Source organism: Phoca vitulina, unplaced genomic scaffold, assembly GCF_004348235.1.
Source record: "Phoca vitulina isolate PV1807 unplaced genomic scaffold, GSC_HSeal_1.0 scaffold21, whole genome shotgun sequence".
Lineage (NCBI taxonomy): Eukaryota > Metazoa > Chordata > Mammalia > Carnivora > Phocidae > Phoca > Phoca vitulina.
In genome coordinates, this window is record NW_022589724.1 from 12599860 (window position 1) to 12619977 (window position 20118).

General features: G+C 44.4%; 1 protein-coding gene across 1 annotated transcript in view; it reads right to left on the minus strand.

The window, feature by feature from the left end:
• Nucleotides 1-3378: 3378 nt before the first annotated feature.
• Nucleotides 3379-20118, minus strand: part of SUSD1 (sushi domain containing 1) — a 130684-nt gene continuing 113944 nt past the window's right edge. Inside the window, exons 16-17 of the mRNA XM_032418985.1 lie at nucleotides 11218-11311; nucleotides 3379-10867 (exon numbers count right to left, since the gene is read on the minus strand). Coding sequence (XP_032274876.1) covers nucleotide 10867; nucleotides 11218-11311 — 95 coding nt within the window. The 3' untranslated portion in view covers nucleotides 3379-10866. The remainder of the gene's footprint in view (nucleotides 10868-11217; nucleotides 11312-20118) is intronic.

Below are 20118 nucleotides of genomic sequence, written 5' to 3' on the forward strand. Positions count from 1 at the left end.
TCTTTTTCCTGTTTCTCAGTTCAAACACCTTATTTTACTTCTGGTTTATCAGCATGCAGCATGGTGGCTGACCAAGCAAGCAATTATGCAAAGCAGAAGTCCTACAGCAAAAAAAAAAGTCCATTTGGAAACTTTGTCAGTTTCCTAAAATGCAGGCTAACTCGCAGTGGCAGATGAGAGGTTCTACGAATCCTACGTTCTTGGGAAACCGGTGAAGTCCCAGGGATTAAGGGCAATGACTGGGTGACCGGCTGACGAAAGCCACATGGGGAATGAAGGGCCAGTTGGCAACCCACCTGCCGGCAGAGGCTGAGGACAATGAGCTGCCTGGTCAACCTTAAAAAGCTAAGTGTGCAGTACGATCAATACAGACCACATTCCAGGCCACCTCCCTAAAGCTGTCTGTCAACTCCCCAAGGCTGTTCAGCTTCGTGCATCCTTCCAGGAAGGCGGACTGCCTGTTTCCCTCCAGAAGTGGGTCTCTTTCTTTGATCTCAGTTACAAGCCTGGATCTTTCTATGCTTGGCTCTCACTGAGACTCACTTGCTCTCCCGGCTGTATCTCCACTGTGGCTTCCAGCTCTGCACCTAACTCCAACCCCATCTGCGTGGCCTCTCCATGAGGCTTGCAGGGGTCCGCAGGAGCAGCCTGCAGGGAGAGGGAGAGGAAGCCAGAGCCGTGGCTGCAGCAGTGAGGGGAAAGGGAGGAAAGCGGCTGACACCACAGGTGTGTTACAGCTGGAGACGGAGATGTAGTCTTGTGAGATCAGTCTGGGGGGCTGGGCCTTTTGCCTTTGCGGAGTTCCTTCAGTCCCCCTCTAATCCAGCAAATTGTTTCAGATGCACCAAACTCAGACTGATAGACCAGATGGCTATGCATTAATTTTCCAAGAGAAATCCAGTAAGAATGTTGATGAACGCAGATCACAGGCAGCCAAGTCAGACTCAGCAGCTCTGCACTCTCGGCGGTAAGCTGGAGACAGGCTGATTCTTGGAGCCTCCCAGCCCCGTGCGCCATCTCCCTTATAGGGCTATGTGCCGTGTGGACAGTTACATTCTCTGGCCCAGGACCGGGACATAGTCTTCCTTGTTCAGCTCAGGACTTGCACTGCCCAGCCACTGCCCCTTCCTAGGCTCTGTGATAACAATGCCCCTGTCCTGGGCACTGCCCTTTTTTAACCAGAAGGCAGTACGGTGGAGAGCCTCCCCGTGTCCCTGACCATCACCAGCATGGCAGAGCCCCTGCAAACCACAAGGGCCCTGGATTCATCTGGTGCTCATCTCTGTGAGATCCCAAGCCACAGCGATCGCCCCCCAAAATGCCAAGTTCCCTTCGCTCTTGGAATTCAGGCCTCTTTCAGGTTCTTGGGTCCACTCTTCACCGGAAGTCACAGCTGGTGGCTAAGAGCTGTGATTGCTCCTCCCTCAGCCTCAGCCACTCTGCCTTACAGGACGACTTCCAAGTCCTTGGCTAGGGAGGGTCCTGGGGGCTGGGCGTAACCTTTGCGCTCTCCAGCTCTGATCCCGGGAGCTCTCTCCACCCTCTGGAAGCCTTGAGTCTGGTCAATGTTGCCTTACCCTGTCTAGCCCACCAAGTCTCAGGATGGCCACCTCCAGGGATCATAGGAGAGAGCTAACCCTCCAGGGCCACACGCTACCTCTCTCAAGTTTGGCAGAGATAGACTTTTTCAGGCCAAGTTCACAAACCCTGAATCCCGCTAACTAACCCAAAGGCTAGGAGATAGGACACACGCCCATGGACCCAGAGAAATGGCGCCCTTTCCCTCCCCCAAATCTCTGTGCCTCACTCAAATGAATGCGTCCAGTCAAAGATGAGAAAGCAGCCTTAATGACCCAGGTGCCTTCCTAAAATCTCTGGGCCCTTGGTCATTTCTACTCCTGGCAGCCTTGACACCTCTCCCTAGAGAGAACAGAATTATGCCCTAGGGTTTTGCTATAAAGTCAAAATAGCCCCATCAGAAGGACCCAGGAAATACTGTGGTGAAGTTTAAAGTTCATAATTGATTTTTTTTTCTTTAGCAACATGTGGTAGGCAGAATTCTAAGATGGCCCGCAATCCCTGCCCCCTAGTGTTCACAGCCTATATAATCTTCCCCTCCTCTACCCCACCCTTACACCCCTCCCCCTCCCCACCTCATCCTGCCGGTGGGACTTCCTTCTAAACTACAGAATACAGCAAAGGTTAAAGGATTTTGCAGATGTAATTAAAGTTCCCAATTAGTTGACTTTTAGATAGTTAAAAGGGAGAGAGATTGTCCTGGGTGGGCCTGACTTAGATGAAAGCCCTTTAAAAGAGGGACTATGTCCTCCCTGCATAGATTCTCCTTGCTGGCTTGATGAACTAGGCAGCTGTGTTCAGGAAGCCCCCAAGGTAGACGACTGCAGTTGGCCTGTAGTAACTGTAGGTGGCATCTAGGACCTGAGCCACCAGCCACCAGCCAGCACAATGTTGGGATTTTGCCCTACCATACAACCACAAGTAAATGAACACTGCCAACAATCTAAATGCATGGAAGAGAAATTTTCCTCACTCGAACCTTCAGATGAAAATGCACCCTAGCCAATGCCTTGACTGCAGACTTGTGATACCCTGAGCAGAGAATCCAACTAAACTACACCCGGATCCTGACCCACAGAAACTGGGGCAGAATAAATGTGGACTGTTTTAAGCCACTACCTTTGTGGTCATTTCTTGCACAGCAAACAGAAAACCAATACATGCCAACAAGCATATATAGTCTTTGCTATACTTCTCTTACAAATAGTTCACGTTCTAGTTTCTGGTTGTCCCCCAAAATCACATGGCCAAAGATTCACAGAAAACTTTTAAGAAAAATCACTCAATCACTACTGTGCAACAAAGAAAAATACACTCAATAATAATAAGATGTGTGAAATTTTCAGAAGGCCAAATATATATAAAATTGAAGTGAACAGCTAGCAACAGAATTAAGGAGGAAAATATTTTTGTTTAAAATAATACTTTGGTGGGGCACCTGGGTGGCTCGGTCGGTTAAGCCCAACTCCTGATTTTCACCCCAGTCATGATCTCAGGGTCGTGAGCTCGAACCCCGCATCGGGCTCCATGCTCAGCAGGGAGTCTGCTTGAGGATTCTCTCTCTCCCTCTCTCTTTACTCATCCCCCCACACTTTCTCTCTAAAATAAATAAATCTTAAAAATAAATTAAATAGGGGTGCCTGGGTGGCTCAGTCGTTAAGCGTCTGCCTTCAGCTCAGGTCATGATCCCAGGGTCCTGGGATTGAGCCCCACATCAGGCTCCCTGCTCTGCCGGAAGCCTCCTTCTCTCTCTCCCACTCCCCCTGCTTGTGTTCCCTCTGTCGCTGTGTCTGTCTCTGTCAAATAAATTAAAATAAATACATACATACATACATACATACATACTTTGGGAACAACAACAAAAAACTTTGGTAAATTATTTGGGTAAAGGTGGATGCTTACAGCATAGATTAGCAAAAAAAAAAAAGGACATAGCTAAATTGTTCTATATTTCAGGAATTTAGAAAGTTTGATAAAGAACAAAGATGGAAAGGGAAGAGAAATTTGAAGAACAGGGATAACTAATATCCATTTGTAATTTGCATATATAAAATATAATACTCTCTGTGGTGGGCAGAATAAGGGCCATCAAAGATGTCCATGTACCAGAAGCTGTGACTATGTTCTCTCCCACAGCAAAAGAAACATTATAGATGTGATTAAGAAACCTGAGGTAGGGAGATTATCCTGGAATTTCCAGGCAGGCCCAAGGTAATCACAAGGATCCTTATAAGTGAAAGAGGGGGTGGGGAGCCAGTCAAGAGTCAGAGAGTGATGTGAAGATGCAACACGGTCGGCTTTGAAGATGAAAGAAAGGCCACAGCTACAGAATGTGGGCAGCCTCTAGGAGCTGGAAAAGGCAAAGAAATGTATTCTCCTAGGAGCTTGCAGAAGCATCACAGTTCTGCCCATATGTTGACGTCAGCCCAGAGAGACTCATGACAGACTTGTGACTTCCAGAATGGTAAATTAATAAATGTGTGTGTGGTTGTAAGCCACCAAGTTTGTGGCAGTTGGTTACGGCATCAACTGGAAAGTGATACACTCTCTCTTCATGTTCTCTAAACGCCCAAAGTTCTTAGTAAGACTTTGAGTGGAAATCATGGAAAGGAGCCAGGTTCTACAGTGGGTCAGTGGGGGTGGAACAGGGACCCCACACAGGTGAGATGATCCGTCCACTGAAGCAGTTCAGAGGAAGCAGAGACTCCACCCTAGAGTTGATCCTAGGGATATAACACAGGCACCTCTACTCCCGCATAGAATTTGCAAAAATTGTAAAAGACAGCACTGGATACTCTACCAATTTTGGAATAAGGAGTTAAACCAATGCTACCCAAATCTTCAGTGTCTCAGATTAGGTTGAGAAGGAAGCCACGCTGTCCCTGTCAGGTTTTGATTTGACACATGTGTAACTGAATATGAAAGGGCATACTTTTTCTTAAGAAACTTTATTTTTATGTTTTTGAATATATTCATATGTTTCAAACCAAAACAAAATGAGAAGATAAACACTCAAAAGACTCCCGTTCACCCTGTCCATCCCACCCCATTCTCCCTTGCTCTATTTGTAACCATTTGCTTTAATTCATTATTACTCCAGTGTTTATGCAAGATTGAATACATATTTTCATTCTCCTATCTTACACATTAGAATACCATATATACAAACAATACATCTTAGAAATCTCTCCGTATCAGTGCACAGAGGTCTTCCTCATTCCTTTTTCACGACTGCATGATATTCCACTGTGTTATGAGGAAGTATCATAGTTCATTTAACTGGTTTCCTCCTGAGAGGCATGGGGTTGTTTCTCAGCTTTTGTGACGATAAATGATGTCACAGTGAATAACTGTTCCTGTGTCATTCTGAACGTGTGCAGGTGAGCCCACAGGAAGTGGGACTGACAGGGTTGTGGGACAAAGGCAAAGTAAGTATTGCCAGGTTCTCTTCCTTTCCATAGAGGTCGTACCATTCTGTACCCTCACTAACAGTGTTTGAGTGCCTCAAAAGAGAGTGGGTTGTTAAAACTTTTGGATTTCCCTCAGATTGATAGGTGAGAAACAATATCTTACTAATTGGCATTTTTCTTAAAGGTGAGGTTGAGCATCTTTTTTTTTTTTTAATGTTTAAGGGCCATTTGCATTTCCTTTTCTGTGAGCTGTATTTTCATATCCTCTGACCCCAAACTGTTCTTTTTGTTTTGACCAAATTCAAAAACCCTGAAAATAACAGGTTGCAAGTACTTCCATATTCTAAAAGGAGGTTTTTCCCATAGTCTTGAGACCCTTAGCCCAATATCCAGGATATAAAGTGATTTAAATGGAAAAGGTCAAAAGAAAGAAGTTCTTTGGAGAAAGCCATTGGTGTGCTGAGCATTTTCTATCCCCCCACCCCACCACAATGGCGGTGGGGGTGGGGGACCTTCCTCAGGGCAAGCCTGGAAAGAGAAACTTCAAGGGAGCCCCACACTCAGAGAATCTGACTTGTGTACCCTAAAGCTCTGGAAGACACACTGGCCTGGTAACTGATTCCAAGGATAACAAACTCAAGGGTCAAGAAGCTGAGGCTGTCAGGCCAGACAGCAGGACAAAAAAGTAAGAACCACACTGGGAGTGAGCTACACTTTCACTAATGGGAGGACAAAAGGTCAAATGAGTAAGAAAACTAGTCTGTGGCTAGAGCTAGCTGTGAGAGCAGGCAGTCCTCCATTTGGCATGGCAAGGATCTGTGAGTTTCCACAAGTCCAGTAGATACCTTGGAAAGTAATTAGGACTTCCAGGGCAGGAAAGCTACAGTAATGGCAGCAGAGAGCACTTTCAGGGGCAGGAGCTGAGGTAGTGACTCAAGAGTCCAGGATAACAAAATATAAAATACCTAGACATACATAAAAATAAGCATAAACTACCTTGTAAGTTGAAAAAGTAGAATACTCTAGAGAGGGACACACACACAAAAATTAAATGGAGATACGTACCATGTTGTGGGATGGGAGTACTCATTATTTAACACATCTCTCCCCTTCCCCCCAAAAATGTTAAGATTTCAGGGGGGAAACTGACCAAATAATTCTTTAGTTTATGCATAATAAATATGTATCCCTGAATAAATACATAATAAAAGCTGAGGATAATCTGAGCATTAACAGAAAGAGTGGTAACTTACTTTTACTTGGTATGAAAAACCCTATTTTAAAGTTATAGCAGGTGGTATTGGCACAGAAATAGATCAGTAGAACAAAGGGGAACGTTCAGAAATAGACTTTGGTATATGATTCAGTATATAATTCAAATCACTGGGGGGAAAAAAGTCAATGAATATTAATAGGACAACTGGCTAAACCATTTAGCAACTGAATAAAAAAAAAGATCCACCCCCCGAACCTCACTCCTTATACTAAAATAAATTTCAGATGGATTATAGACTTATGTGTTTTTTTTTTTAAACTGCTGATTTAGATTTATTACCTTGAGACTGGAAGGTCCCTCCAAGCATGGCACCAAAGGCAAAATAGATTAGGAAAAGACTGATAAATTTGACTATCCAAATGTAAAGTTTTTGTGTGGCAATTTTTTACACAAACAAGGTCAAAAGGGAGATGATAAATTAGAAAATTTGTTTACAAAATATATGACAGCTAGGAAAAAAAAATTACTATGATACAAAGCTTTTCATATCAATAAAAGACAAGCCAAGTACTTGAGAAAAAAAATAATTCACCAAGACAGAATTACAAATGACCAATCCACATGCAAAAATAGAGATATGCAAGTAAAACACTGAGTCATCATTTTTCACCCATCAGATTAATCAAGATGAAACGCATCAACAGTGCCCAGTGGTGTTTGAGGCTTTCTGCTGATGAAAATGTCAACTGGTATAAACTTCCTGTTAAGATTCCTCTGACAATATGTAGTAAACACAAAATGTATATAGTTTTCAATTTCATCCCTAGGAATTTAGCCTAAATGATAATTACATACATATGAATTGTATAAGGATAGCAAACATCTGGAAACATTCTAAATGCACCATGCACAGAAGAGTATTGGTTAAAGAAACTACAGCACAAACTTTTAACGTAGTCACTATTGACATAATAAATAAATAAATAAATGTGCCCAAGAAGGAAAGAAGCAATAGTTTACAAAACATGTGTAGTTGAACCCCATTCTGGTAACCCTGGGTTGTGCCCAAAAAGTATGGATATGGGTACACGTGCATACATACACATCACCAAAATGATTCATTCATTCTCTCTTTCTCTCTCAAACAATGAGCACACTGCTTTTTCAAACTGATTTGCTTCAATGTATCACCCGCCCACAAACTTGGGTGCAGAAAAAGCCACATCCTCTTTCCTCTCCCAAATCGTGCACTTCAGTTCAGTGACAATGGTGTGGCAGGCAAAAGGCCCCCTAACACACTATTTGATTGACTACTACTACTGATACTGGTTTTCCCTCAGATGAATAGAATAGAAAAATAGAAGGCTTAGAAAATGCAAATGTGAGGTTAGCAATAAAAAGGGAGCACTGAGAATTCTTTTTTACTTCCTTTAAAATCAATTTAAATATTAACTTGATTCCAAGCTAATGTGGAATTGCAAGATAATCACTTCTGCTCTGGTCTTGGTTAAGTGCCCAGCTACAATTTCAGGTCTTGAGTCAGAGATGGGCTATTACCTATTTCCCCTAATTAACTTCCATCTGTTTGGTAGTTTGTGTTCTCCTCTAGAAGTGATGGAGGGGTGGGGAGATACCATATAGTGAAAAGATAGATATAAAAAGGCCTGTGTTGCAGTACTTAAGGACAATGGTTAAAATATGTGTGTGTGTGTGTGTGTGTAGGAAATGCAAAGACCTGATTCTCCCCAAAACCAAAAGGACTGTTCAAAGGTTAGCTCAAGGCCTGTCCAATTCCAGGAATGAGGACTAGACTTGCAGTCAGAAGATTTGACCCCACAATTCAGGTCACATACCTTTCTGAACCCATTTCTCCATTCTAAAGTGGGGAAAACGGTAACCCCTGACCTTCCCACCATCCACAACTGTCGTGAGGAGGGGATGGAAAAATGTGTGTAAACAAAAACTCCAATGAGATAAATCAGAACTACAGGCATGCACACACACAAATCAGCTAGGGAATAATCAGCCCCCTAGCTGGGCAACCCCCAATTTTGACTCCTCATCTAGAAGGGAGCACACAGCCAGGTCTCAGAGCTCAACTCGACACACTGTCCCCAAGACAGTTAATAAGGGAAAGATCCTTTCTCCACCCCCAGCTTGGGCCTAGCTTTATGTAGTGGCACGCAAACCCAACTCCGAGCGCCGTCCTACCGGTCCTTCGACAAACAGACCCTGAGTTCTCCCAGGAAGACCCACTATCACTCTCCTGAGATCCCCTCCCCACCTTAACCATGAATCGGCTTGGGAAAAAAAGAACAGTCTTGTGGCAAAGCTACCACGCGAATTTAGAGAACTTCTGGCTGCCCTCAAGTTTATGAGAAAACAATTAGAACTGCAGAAAGATGGCACATCCTCTTGCCAATGCTCAGCACCTGCTCTTGTTAAGTAATACTACTGAGCAACTCTGGGCTGTCATTTAGAACATTCATAGGCAGTGAAAAAGTCCATGTTTTTGTTATTTTAGTATTCTTTCATACTTCTGCACTATACCCACAAGTACATTTTACGTAATATTTTACTCAATATTTAGTTATTTTAACTAGAAGCTTTTGATACTAAGCAAGTGGGATTTCTTCCTTTCAATGACAATTTTGCTAAGCTCCCCTGTGGACCACAGGAACTTCTTTGGCAGCTAATTCTAAAGCTGGAAGTTAAGGGGGCTGCAGAAACATATGGTGTTTACAGAACCAGTAAAATAATAATAATAATAATGGGAGTTCAGATTCTCTTTTGGATAGAGGAGGCTTTCAGGAAAATCCTTACTCATCAGAGACCCTACCCTACAGTAACCACGATAATGTGTAATGATTCCAAATTTCATTCAAAGGCTGTGAAAATACTATAAGCTTGAATAGTTGCATATAAAAATGAAAAGTAGAATGCTATGTGTATTAGTCTTTTGAGAGCTCGACTCTCTAAGTCACCTAAGATGAGAGCACGAAAGTTTCTAAATGCTGATCCTAGGTTATAGGCCGAGGTGGTGCCTCAGAGGACAAAGGACAATTATTCCAAATACTGCCGAATGCTGATGGGGCCTGGGGCTAACAGCTGTTCCTGAACACCCAAGGGTCAGGATATCACTTCCCTCTCTCTGACTCTCCCCAGTTGAGGGGATATACTTGGAGCCAGGTCTCCCAGGGCAGGGCCGCTTCACAGACAGTTTCCACCTGTTTCTATTGTTCCTCTCGTTTCCTCCTCTGCCCACCAGCCCAGACCACTCAGATCTGACCCTCAACGAATGCCCAGTGAGCTAGCAGAGAGAGAACACAGCCGCCCCCACCCCGTCAGGAACATTGTCCCTCTTCTGCAGGACTGCAACCCTGCACAATTCCAGGGCCACGTTCATACACACTGCCCCCGAAGGTCGTATACTAGAACTGTCCCCTGCTTGCCTCCCCCAAGCTTTTTATTCTCCAGGCCTCGAAAAAGAGGGAGAAGAGGGAGAATACCATTGTTGCCTAGGAGAGCCACATGCCTCTGCTCCATTCGTTTCTTACTGAGCCTTGGAGTCACACCATCGGTTAGGGAGGAAAGTTAACGAACACTGATTCAGGTTTTTAAAGTCCAATCTAATATGCCCATCTGTAAATTCAGCAAGTTGAGAGCGGGCCCAGGACCGCTTACATCTAATGTGTCATGGTTCATGATAAAGTAACAGCCATAGTCACTGAGGCTGTAGGTAAAGGGGAAGATCACATCACTCACATTCTTCCCCCTTCCCTGTAAACACATGGACGCTGGCCATGGGCTTGACAGTGTTTCAGCCCATTGTTACTACATGAGCACCTGATCTAAAGGAAGACAAGGGCATTTTTAAGAGAGAGTAATGAAAAAAGTTAGCCAAGACTGCTATAAACTTTGGTGTGGAAGAGAAGAACTGTCTAAATTAACAGAATATTTTTATTTGAATGAAAACTTATGGCTTTTGAATACCTGTAAGACCCATGGATCTGCGTCAAAGCCACGCTGCCTAACAGACATTGCAGGAAACTTACTGGAGTGGCCAGGTTAGTATACTTTCTATTAGTATGTCAATTCATTGTAGGAAAGGGGTTGCTTCTAAAATGTTTGACAAGTTGCCTCTGTCAATGATCTCTACCCTTTTCGATGACCTCCTTCATAAAGGCAAATTCTAGCCCAAACTTAAGTCCATCTCATTGCTCATTGTAAAAGGATGATTCCAAATTAATCCAGAGATGCTATAAAGGAAGGTGCAGAGGCTCTCTTGCATTCAATTTCCAGAAGAGGGAACTCTCAGGAATCACTCAGAGGAAGACAAAGGTCCAACCCACATGATCTGTAGCCTGTGGTCAATATTACACTATCTATCAAGGGTCTCAAGTACACGGACACAGAACTGGTTGTGTAGTAGGCAGAGAAGACGTCAGCAATTCCTGAGTTTCCTCCTCTTGGGGGGTTCCACAGAGGTATTCACCATCTTGAATCCAGAAATGGGGCCAAGCTGGGGATGGAAAAAGTTGCAGACCCAGACACACCTGGATGGAAGCCACACGGGGCCTCTGTGTAGGCAGGCACCTGAGAAGCTGTCATTACACCTGCCCCAGCAGCACTGCATCCCCCACACGTAGCGCCCATCTGCAATCTAGACATGGAGGAGGAAAAGAGTCCATTGACACACTTTGGTTTTCCCTTGGTGCATCTGTATGTGCTGCTCATGTACCCTCAGGGGAAGCAGTGTGGGAGATCATCCACCACTCTGTGAGTAGCCAGGGCAGCCATCACTGACCCTGCTCCTTTTCTGCACCAGAAGGGCACCCCCCACCCCATCCTGAGGTGTAGAGCTACTCATGCCTCTCACCTGCTGAGTGCTGAGCCCAGGATGACCTCTACCCACAGCCCCTTTGACCCTCCTCAGTCCCAGCTGTTCTTCATGACTCCAACCCCATCCTTCCGCCATTCCACTCATTTCTCAAAAATGACAGTCTCACATACCACACGGCTGAGAAGGAGAGGAATGCGAGAACAATCACAACGGCCATGGAGCCCAGCCCGACGCCCACCATCTGCTGCAGCATGAATGACGAATCTGTGGGACAAAACCACACACTGAGCCCACAGCACGCAATCATGGCCCTCCTGGGAGGCACACGTGCACCTGTGCTCACTCCAGTCTAACCCAGAGCTTGGCCCCATTTAACAAACCATCCCAAGAATGCCCAGAGTGCCTCTGTGTCCCCTGAGTTGGCCCTGAGGGTGTAGGACCTAAGGAAAACACAGTCCCGGGGTATTTCTGAAAGGAAATGGAAACGCAGGCCACATTCAAGTTACAAGGGATAAAAAAGTTCATCTTGCTGTGCATACAAATACAGCGAATTGTGTTGCTTGTATTGGTCCTCTCTCAGTCAACTGCACTGAAAGTTTTTATGGGCAGTTTTCCTTTGCCTTGAGGAAGAAGTCATCCTGGACTTTTGCTCCAAAAGTGATAGGTAGCTCCAATGGTCAAATATAGCAAATGAATCCTCTCTGATGGATGGAGTCATCTGTCATTTTCCCGACACACCAACAAGGATAGTACCTCCTCGCTCTGCTCAGCAGGTTGCCATGAGGATAAAGTAAGAAAATTAATGTAGGGCGCCTAGGTGGCTCAGTCGGTTAAGTGTCTGCCTTCGGCTCAGGTCATGATCCTGGGATCCTGGGATCGAGCCCCGCATCAGTCTCCCCGCTCAGTGGGGAGTCTGCTTCTCCCTCTGCCTCTGCCCCTCCCCTAACTTGTGCACACGCGCACTCTCTCTCTCTTTCAAATAAATAAAATCTTTTTTTAAAAAAAGAAAATTAATGTAAAAGCTCTCTGAAAGACATACATATGCTCTGTTTGGGGGTGTATCATATGTTGACTGCAGGGAGATCTTTTGCTATAGACTGAAAAACACCCACACTTGAGTTGCACATTTGGGCCAGTTGACTCAATCAGAGCATCATGTTCTACACCAAAGGTCTCATTTTAATTTGCAAACAACTTATTTAGCACTTACGATATACCAAACACTGTTCTAATGACTTCTCCTAACTACCTAGTACTCACACAGGTATTACAATAATAGTGCCTGGCTTAATAACACACTGAGCACTATTATTATTCCCATTTTACTGATGAGGGACCGAGGCATGGAGTTGTTCAGCAACTTGTCCATGATCACACAGCTAATAAACAACAGAGTCAGGATCCAAACCCGAGCTGTCTGGCTTCAACATCTTTGCTTTTAACCACAACACCATGCTTTCCCAGTGCAGATCTGAATCCAGTTCTGTCTATAGCAGAGCAGGTCACGCTCCCCCTCAGGAGTTAGGGGTGCAGGCCCTGCCCTTTCCTGCAGAGGCTGATGATGATGGGATAGTTCCTCTTTAAAAGAACAAAGGTCTGCATGCAATGGTGCCACCAGACATTGAAAAGATCTTGGGGGCTGACGTTGCATATATAGAATTAAAAAAGAAAAACACTGCCCAGCCATGGAAGAAGTGTAAGGAAGTGCAACTAAGTCCAAATTTTGCCAGATAATTTGTCATGGTTGTCACTGTCAGAATATGAAATTATTTCACTTTTCGGTACCCTCCTTTTACTGATGCCCCGAGCATATGCTTAGTCTGCCCCGTGGGGCATCCAGTACTGCCTAGGAAGAGCTGAAAACAGCAAAAGCAAAGATCTGCTAAGTAAGGAGGAGGGGCTTGAGAGGAAAAATAGTAGCCCCTGGACGTGAGACCCTCGAAACATAGATGACTCGCTTCCCTGGCAGCAAATGAAGCTCATCCGAGAAGAGTTCCTGCTCCTTAACTCTCTCATCACCAAATCTGTGCTATCCAACACAGTAGCCACTGGCCTCAATGTGGCTGTTTAAACCTAAATTAGTTAGTTTAGGTTTAAACTAAATTAAATTAAAAATTCAGTTTCTTGATCATATAATCTCAAGCGCTCAATTTCAAGTACACACTTCAAGTGCCCAGCAGCCTCATGTGGCTGTTGCTACCATCTTGGACAGCACCACTTTAAAACCTTTCCACCGTTGCAGAGGGTTGCATTGAAGGGTACCGCTCCATCTCTTCAACCAGCTTAAGAGCAGTTTGGTTCTATTCTCTCACAGGGTAGCTGGCACCAGCAAAAGTAGCCGGGGAATACACTTCTTGCTAAAAAGCTCTGAAAAACCCATTACCTCAGAAAGTGTTGTCAAGAGACTTTCCAGAAAAACATGGCTTATATTGTTTGGCTACCTTTAGGATTCAGAAGAAAAAGGCTCTGATATTTTAAGAAGCCATACTACAGAATAGAAGGAGAAGCTGTGGTTAAACTAGAAATTAGAAGAGAAAAAATTGGGGGAGTGACTTGAATGACTACCTATTAAAACAGTGCAGTATCAGCATAGGGATGAATACACTGGAACAAAATAGTGTAGAAACAAACCCATGTACATCAAATAATTTCCAAGTCAGGTTGTCCAAGTCTGTATTTGAACACCCTAACTGTGGACTCTGGACAAGTTATTCAGCCATTCTGTGCCTCAATTGCCCCACCGAGGGATGATCTAGTAACACAGGAATGATAATAATAGTACCCACCTTATAGGGTTATTGTGAGAAATAAATGAGGTAAGTCCTGTTAGAACTGTGCCCTGGACACAGTAGGCAACTGGCAAATGTCAGCTATGGTTCATTATTGTTGTTTGTTACTGTTTCAAATCATTAGGGGAAATGACATATTATTCATAATTCGTGTTGAGAAAATTGGCTGACCATTTAGAATAAAGTGATTTTGATCATTAGAACTTATACTATATATGCCAAAATAAAATCCAGACAGCTTAAAGACTTAAATGGAAACCTAAAAGAGTTAGAACAAAGGGTAAGTGAATCCTTATCTAAAACATCTCAAGCAGGTACAAATTGTCTAAGCGTATTTATTAATGCAGGAACCATAATGCTCACTGCTGGGATCTGCTCTTTCTACCACAGAGCCACCTCCTAAAAGATCTTGCCTGGCCCTTGACCACAAGTTATCATCAACTACACTTTGCAAACTCTGTCTTCCTCGTACAAAGTTCCACGTTCTTTGCTCATCTCTGGTCGACTTAAGTTTGCTCTTAAAGATCACCTACAGTTGTTCACCATCTCACTTGCAAATTGTATGAACCTGCTAGAATATGCTTCATCCAGGTCAGAAGGCTTTATGTGAAGCTGTTAGCTCTTCTCTTGCTTTTAAAATGTCCCCCCACAAACCAACAGGACAGAAGCAAAGTTGGAGTTGATGGACCTTTCTCTTGACCATCCACCAGCAGGACATCATTCACCCTAAGCAATGGGCCCACCCAACTATTCCTTACTCTAGATGTAAATATTGGAAAATCATCTTTTTCTTTTTAATTATTCTGCATAACATGACTTGGGTTTGGGCTTCAGGCATGATTCTTGCTGGTATAGGTCTCTTGGTCTACTTTGTGTATGTACTCTGTGAAAATCTGAGTCTGTCCAACCCAGAGCCCTCACAGTGTAGCCACACAAGATTTCTTTAGGGACTTTCCCAGTTAATTCCTCACTGAGAAAATTTACAACTGGCCAATTCAAATTACATTTTTTAGAGCTTTGCCGTCTTCTGGTTACCCTTCCTTTCACGGTTTCATGCTATAAAATCATCCTTATTTTTCTTCTGAATCACTTGTAGAATATTCTTTCGGAAACTCGAGTGAATCATGTGTTATATCACAGTGACTCATTCTTGGAGAGAGTAAATCCATTAGGTTAAACGCTGCCTTTCTCTTCAGGGTGACTCCCAGAGGAGGTACAATGTTCGTGAGGCGTGACAGGGCTTCTCTGGGCTTATCTTTTAACTCTTCCACTAATGCAAATACCACAGGTGCTGAAGAGCAAGTTAGAAAGACTCCATGCCTACTTTCAAGCTTCCGGACAGCTTGAGAACTTCCTGTGGCTGTCGACATTTTTTCATGAATTTATACGAGCAGGGTCACTTCCTGAAAGCCATAATCCTGTTCTCCAAATGGTACAAATAATTTGCACCATGACGTCTAGTTAGTGTGTTAAATTCTTCTTCTGCTATCCTAAGGTCTCCTCACTTGAGTTCCATGCAGAGTGGGCGATGAAAAAGGAGATCAAAGTAAGAGATTAATTTAGAGATATGTAACACCTGATGAATCAGCAACATTTTTGAATTCATTTTCTAGTGCAGCTTAGCAGCTAGCCCCCACTCATTAGCTCGCAGTTCTGTGGGCCAGGAGTTCAGGCACATTGTGACTGGGTCCTCTGCTCAGCGTCTTCCAAGGCTGAAATCAATGTGTCAAGTGGGCTGCATTTCCCTCTGGAGCCTCTGGGGAAGAATCTGCTTCCAAATTCTTTGCAGTTGTAGGACTGAGGTCCCCATATTCTTACTGGCTGCCAGCCATCGGCCACTCAGCTCCTACTGGCCACCCACATTCCTGCCATGTGGTTCCCTCCACCTTCAAAGACAGCAGGAGAAACCCTTATTCATGTCGGATCCATCTCACCTTTGAATCTCCAATCTCCTGTTTCTGACCTCTAGATCCAGATTTAAAGGGCTCATGTGAAGGTCAGGTGCATCTGGATAATCTCCCTTCTCGGGACCTTAATTCTTCAAATCCTTTCTCAGCAACACTTAGCATAGCCTTTGAATGAGTAACTGAGTGAAGGTGGGTGTATACCAGTGGCCAGGAATTTGTGAGGCTGTATCATAATTCTCCCAGCCACAATGATGAAGGTTTAAAGTATGCGTGTGTGTTTGTGTATGTGTGTATACATACAAGTGCACAGCATATACAAACACATACGTACACACTAGGCTTCCATCTTCTCTGGTTCACTTAAGTATTGCACTTACTGTGCTTCATTTTTCATCCGACTCTACTGCTGGTTGACCAGTAATCCTCCAACCCAATTCACTAAATTCTGATTAGGTACCAATGTGCACCAAGCACTGCCCCCCTTCTTCAAATGCTCTCCCTCAGGGGTATGCAATCTAGTAAGAAAAGACAAGTGCACCAGTTGCACTATAGTATGGCAGAATGGCTAAAAGAGAGGGAGGGAGGGAGGGAGAGAGATCCTGCCCCACTGAGGAAATAAAAAAAGCTTCATGGAGGAAATAGCATTTGATTTTAACCTTGACAAACAGGTGGGATTGTAATAAGCTAATAAACAGAGATTACAGGAAAGTCATAGGGCAAGCCAGGTAGAAATAAATAGGTAATTGTATGAATAAAGACACAAAGGAAAGTAAGCAAGGACCATAACCAGAGAAGAGCGGACACATCACTTTGAATGGAGAAGATGAGAGGCAACCAGAAGGGTAAGCTGGTGTCAAACCGAGGCCTTAGAAACCAGTCTAAAATGTTAATGGAGAACTCTGGAAGAACCACCAGGGGAGGTAATCAAATCAGCGCTGCAGTTTAGAAATATGAGTCAGATGTGTAGGCTGGAGTGAACGAGCCCCTGAACACCATGGTGGGAGAGGAAGAAAGAGGCTCTGCCAGTCATCTATGCTACAGATATAAAGGCCTATGCTCAGGGGGTGAATCCAGACATGAGATGGGCACACCCTAGGTGTAAAATGTGGGCTGAAAGGGAAAGGGGAATGGTCACTAATGACTCACGGGTTTCACCCCTATGACTGAAGAGTGTTCTGTGAATACAGTTTGTGATCATCTCACGCATGTCAAATGACCTTGCTTTGTGACTCAAGAAATCAAAGAGCCAGTACTTTGTGGCTGGAAGGGATCTGAGAGATCTCGGTAAGAGGCAATTGAGAACCAGCCAAGTTAAATACAATTTCAAAGACACTCGGCTGTTGAGTAGCAAGGCTCAAGCAAGGAAGCCCAGGCCTCTGCATTTCCCCTCAAGCCAACTACTGGTTCCCTGGTAGTCATCACAAAGCTCTTTTAGGGGCAATCTGCATAAGGTAAATAGCAGAATTCCTCCCTGGGCAAAGGTGAGAATGGGGCAGTTGCTTGGCACAGATGAACTTGAACAAGTTCAGGACTAATCTGGATCCTAGTTCTCTCCAAATTATTTTCTGAGATGGCAGTCTCCGACATTTTTGCAAAAGGGGACTGCCAGAGGTGAGTGCATGACACGTAAATATTTATATCAGAATTGCCTTCAGCGTTTTAAAAAACAGTGGGCTTCTCTATTATCTCCAGAGCCTTCCAATAGTATGAATTCAAAGGTTTGCGCTCTCTTTCAACACTGCTTCTTAGGCTGAGGAGGGTAAAGAAGGCACTACCAAAAGCCACTTAGATTCTATTTCCAAAGCAAAATCCTTCCTGTTAACTTCACAGTAGCCAGCTCTTTGGCCATTTCTTCCACCCAGTTAGAGTGTTTGCTAATGATATCAAACAGCTGCTGAAACCAGTGGATTCTGGAAGCTATTTCTGAGCCTGTCCAGGAGGCTTGCACATCTCCATTCTTCAGATAAAAGCACCTCTTTTCTTTGTGGGAACTGCATTCCCACCCTTAGAGCCTCAGGGAATGCACTGGCTGAAAAATTTCCAAATGCTGGAACATGTGGTTGTTTCTTGTGGTCTTCACTTAAATTCCAAGACAGGAAGCTAGGCCTATCTGCACGCATTAGTGTAAGAGCATACATCTCCGTGAAGGGAGACCCTCACTAATTATGCTAAGTAAAATAAGTCAGAGAGAGATAAATACTATATATTCATAGTTATACAAGGAATCTAAAAAGGCTGAATTCTATATAGAAACAGAGAGTAGAATGGTAGTTGCCAGGGTCTCGGAGGTGGAGAGAAGTGGGGAGATGTTGGCCAAAGGGTACAAACTTCCAGTTATAAAATAAATTAAGTACTGGGGATCTAATGTGCAACATGGTAACTATAATTATCAATACTGTATTATATGACTGAAAGTTGCTAGGAGAGTAGATCTTAAATGTTCACACATACACAAATATATACACGGTAATTATGTAAGGTGATGGAGGTGTTAACTAACCTTATTTAGGTCATCATTTCACAATACAAATCAAATCATCACACTGTACAAATGAACCTCAATGTTATGTAAGCTATATCTCATGAAAGTGGAGGGGTGGGGTGGGGGAGACCCTCGCCACCTGGCAACCACAGTCCAAGATGGCTGATGGTCAGGTAATGTGCCCTGCCCAGTAGAAAAGCCATGTCCTCTGCTCTTATGGAAGTTGGTGTGAGCAGAGATAAAAAGATGGGAAATAAGATTAGAAGATAAGCAGACAAATGAAGGAAGCCTAATTCTCTAGGTCCCTCCCAATCATTTCCTGCTAAGCACCCTCTGCTGACAAGGTAACAGATCCCCCATTGTAAAGTGCCCTTTGCTGGAATCCTTCTGGAAGCAGGGTTATGTGGGCACTTCCTTACCACCCCAGCCTATTGTTTCTTGCTGCTCTGAGGTGAGGGGCAGGATGTAAGGGGTTAAACTGATGCTCCAATCTAAGAGCAAAATTCCTCAGGCTGTTGCTAGGACTCATAAACCACAAAGAAAAGGTCCAGATTCAGAGGTCATAAACTTGACAAGATTTCTGGTATTAGCTACAAACTCATGGAATCCCTGGGAATCAAATCCACTGGCTGGCTGGCTGCCTGTTGGTTGAAAGAAACGTACTGCCAGGGAAATCCCACGTCTGGCAGACACAGAGCTGCGATTGCTCAATCCCTGAGGCAGCTCTCCCACCTGGACAGCTGCCCGCGTGGGTAAGTTTGAGGCTGTTGAGCACTCGGCAGAGCTCCTCCCTGCTGCTTCTCATGCATGGACAGCTTTAGAGGAAAGGGCCAGGGTACTTTCCCAGGAAAAGACTGAGGCAGCCCAACTAAGTGACCAAGTGACTCACTCTGCTGCCAGCCAGGGGATGCTTGCTTTTCCCAGCCAGCAGGATGTGGTCATTGTTCTGGGCCCCCTGCCCGCTGCACCACACTTTATCTTTTCTTCCTTTCTAAAAGAAAGTGCTTGTTGTGCTTGTCCAGTTCCCCCTTTCATGTTACAGACTGTGGTTTGGGAATGTTTACATTTGGCATTTAGTCACCGACTGCCATCGGATCATGAGAAGTCCACCTGCATTGGATCAAGAGCAATGGACCGTCGCCAGGAATCCTGGTTTTGGAGCTGGATGCAGTAACAGACCCACCTCTGGGTTGTCTTCCAATCAAGTTCCACTTTTGGTTGTACAGAGGATAATTCTTCCATAATGGGTGTTTTTCCTAAAAGTATATGTGGGGGCGCCTGGGTGGTGCAGTTGGGCGCCCGACTCTTGGTTTCGTCTGGGGTCGTGATCTTGGGATCATGGGATGGAGCCCCACGTCAGGCTCCCAGCTCAGCACGGAGTTTGCTTAGGACTCTCTCTCCCTCTCCCTCCGCCCCTCCCCAGCCCCGCACACTCTCCCTCTTGCTCTCTCCTTCTCTCTAAAATAAATAAACAAAATCTTTTTTTAAAAAGTATACATGAATGTGTGTGCACATGCTAAGCAGCTAAATGGCTGAAAGTAGTGGACTGTTGTGGCTCTTTGTATTGGTCTGCCAACATGTTTTTCTGTGCTTCTTTTCCTGATGGGGATCATGTCCGCCTCTCAATGCAATCCTGGTGGGTCTGTCAGTCACACTGATCTGCCCTCAACCAGTCATAATCCAAGCCCAAAATCCCAGGTAGGCTGTTTGTAGTGCCTATATAGTACCATACGAGGGGTACTAGTCATCCCACGGACGGTCACTTAATATAGGAGGAAAGATTCTTTCCCTGAATTGAAAAATCTTCTGTTCCCAACTGAAGTTGCTAAACTGGGCAGCTGGTGCCCATCCCTCTCCATCACATGGTTTATTGTAGAAGAAAATGAAGCCAAC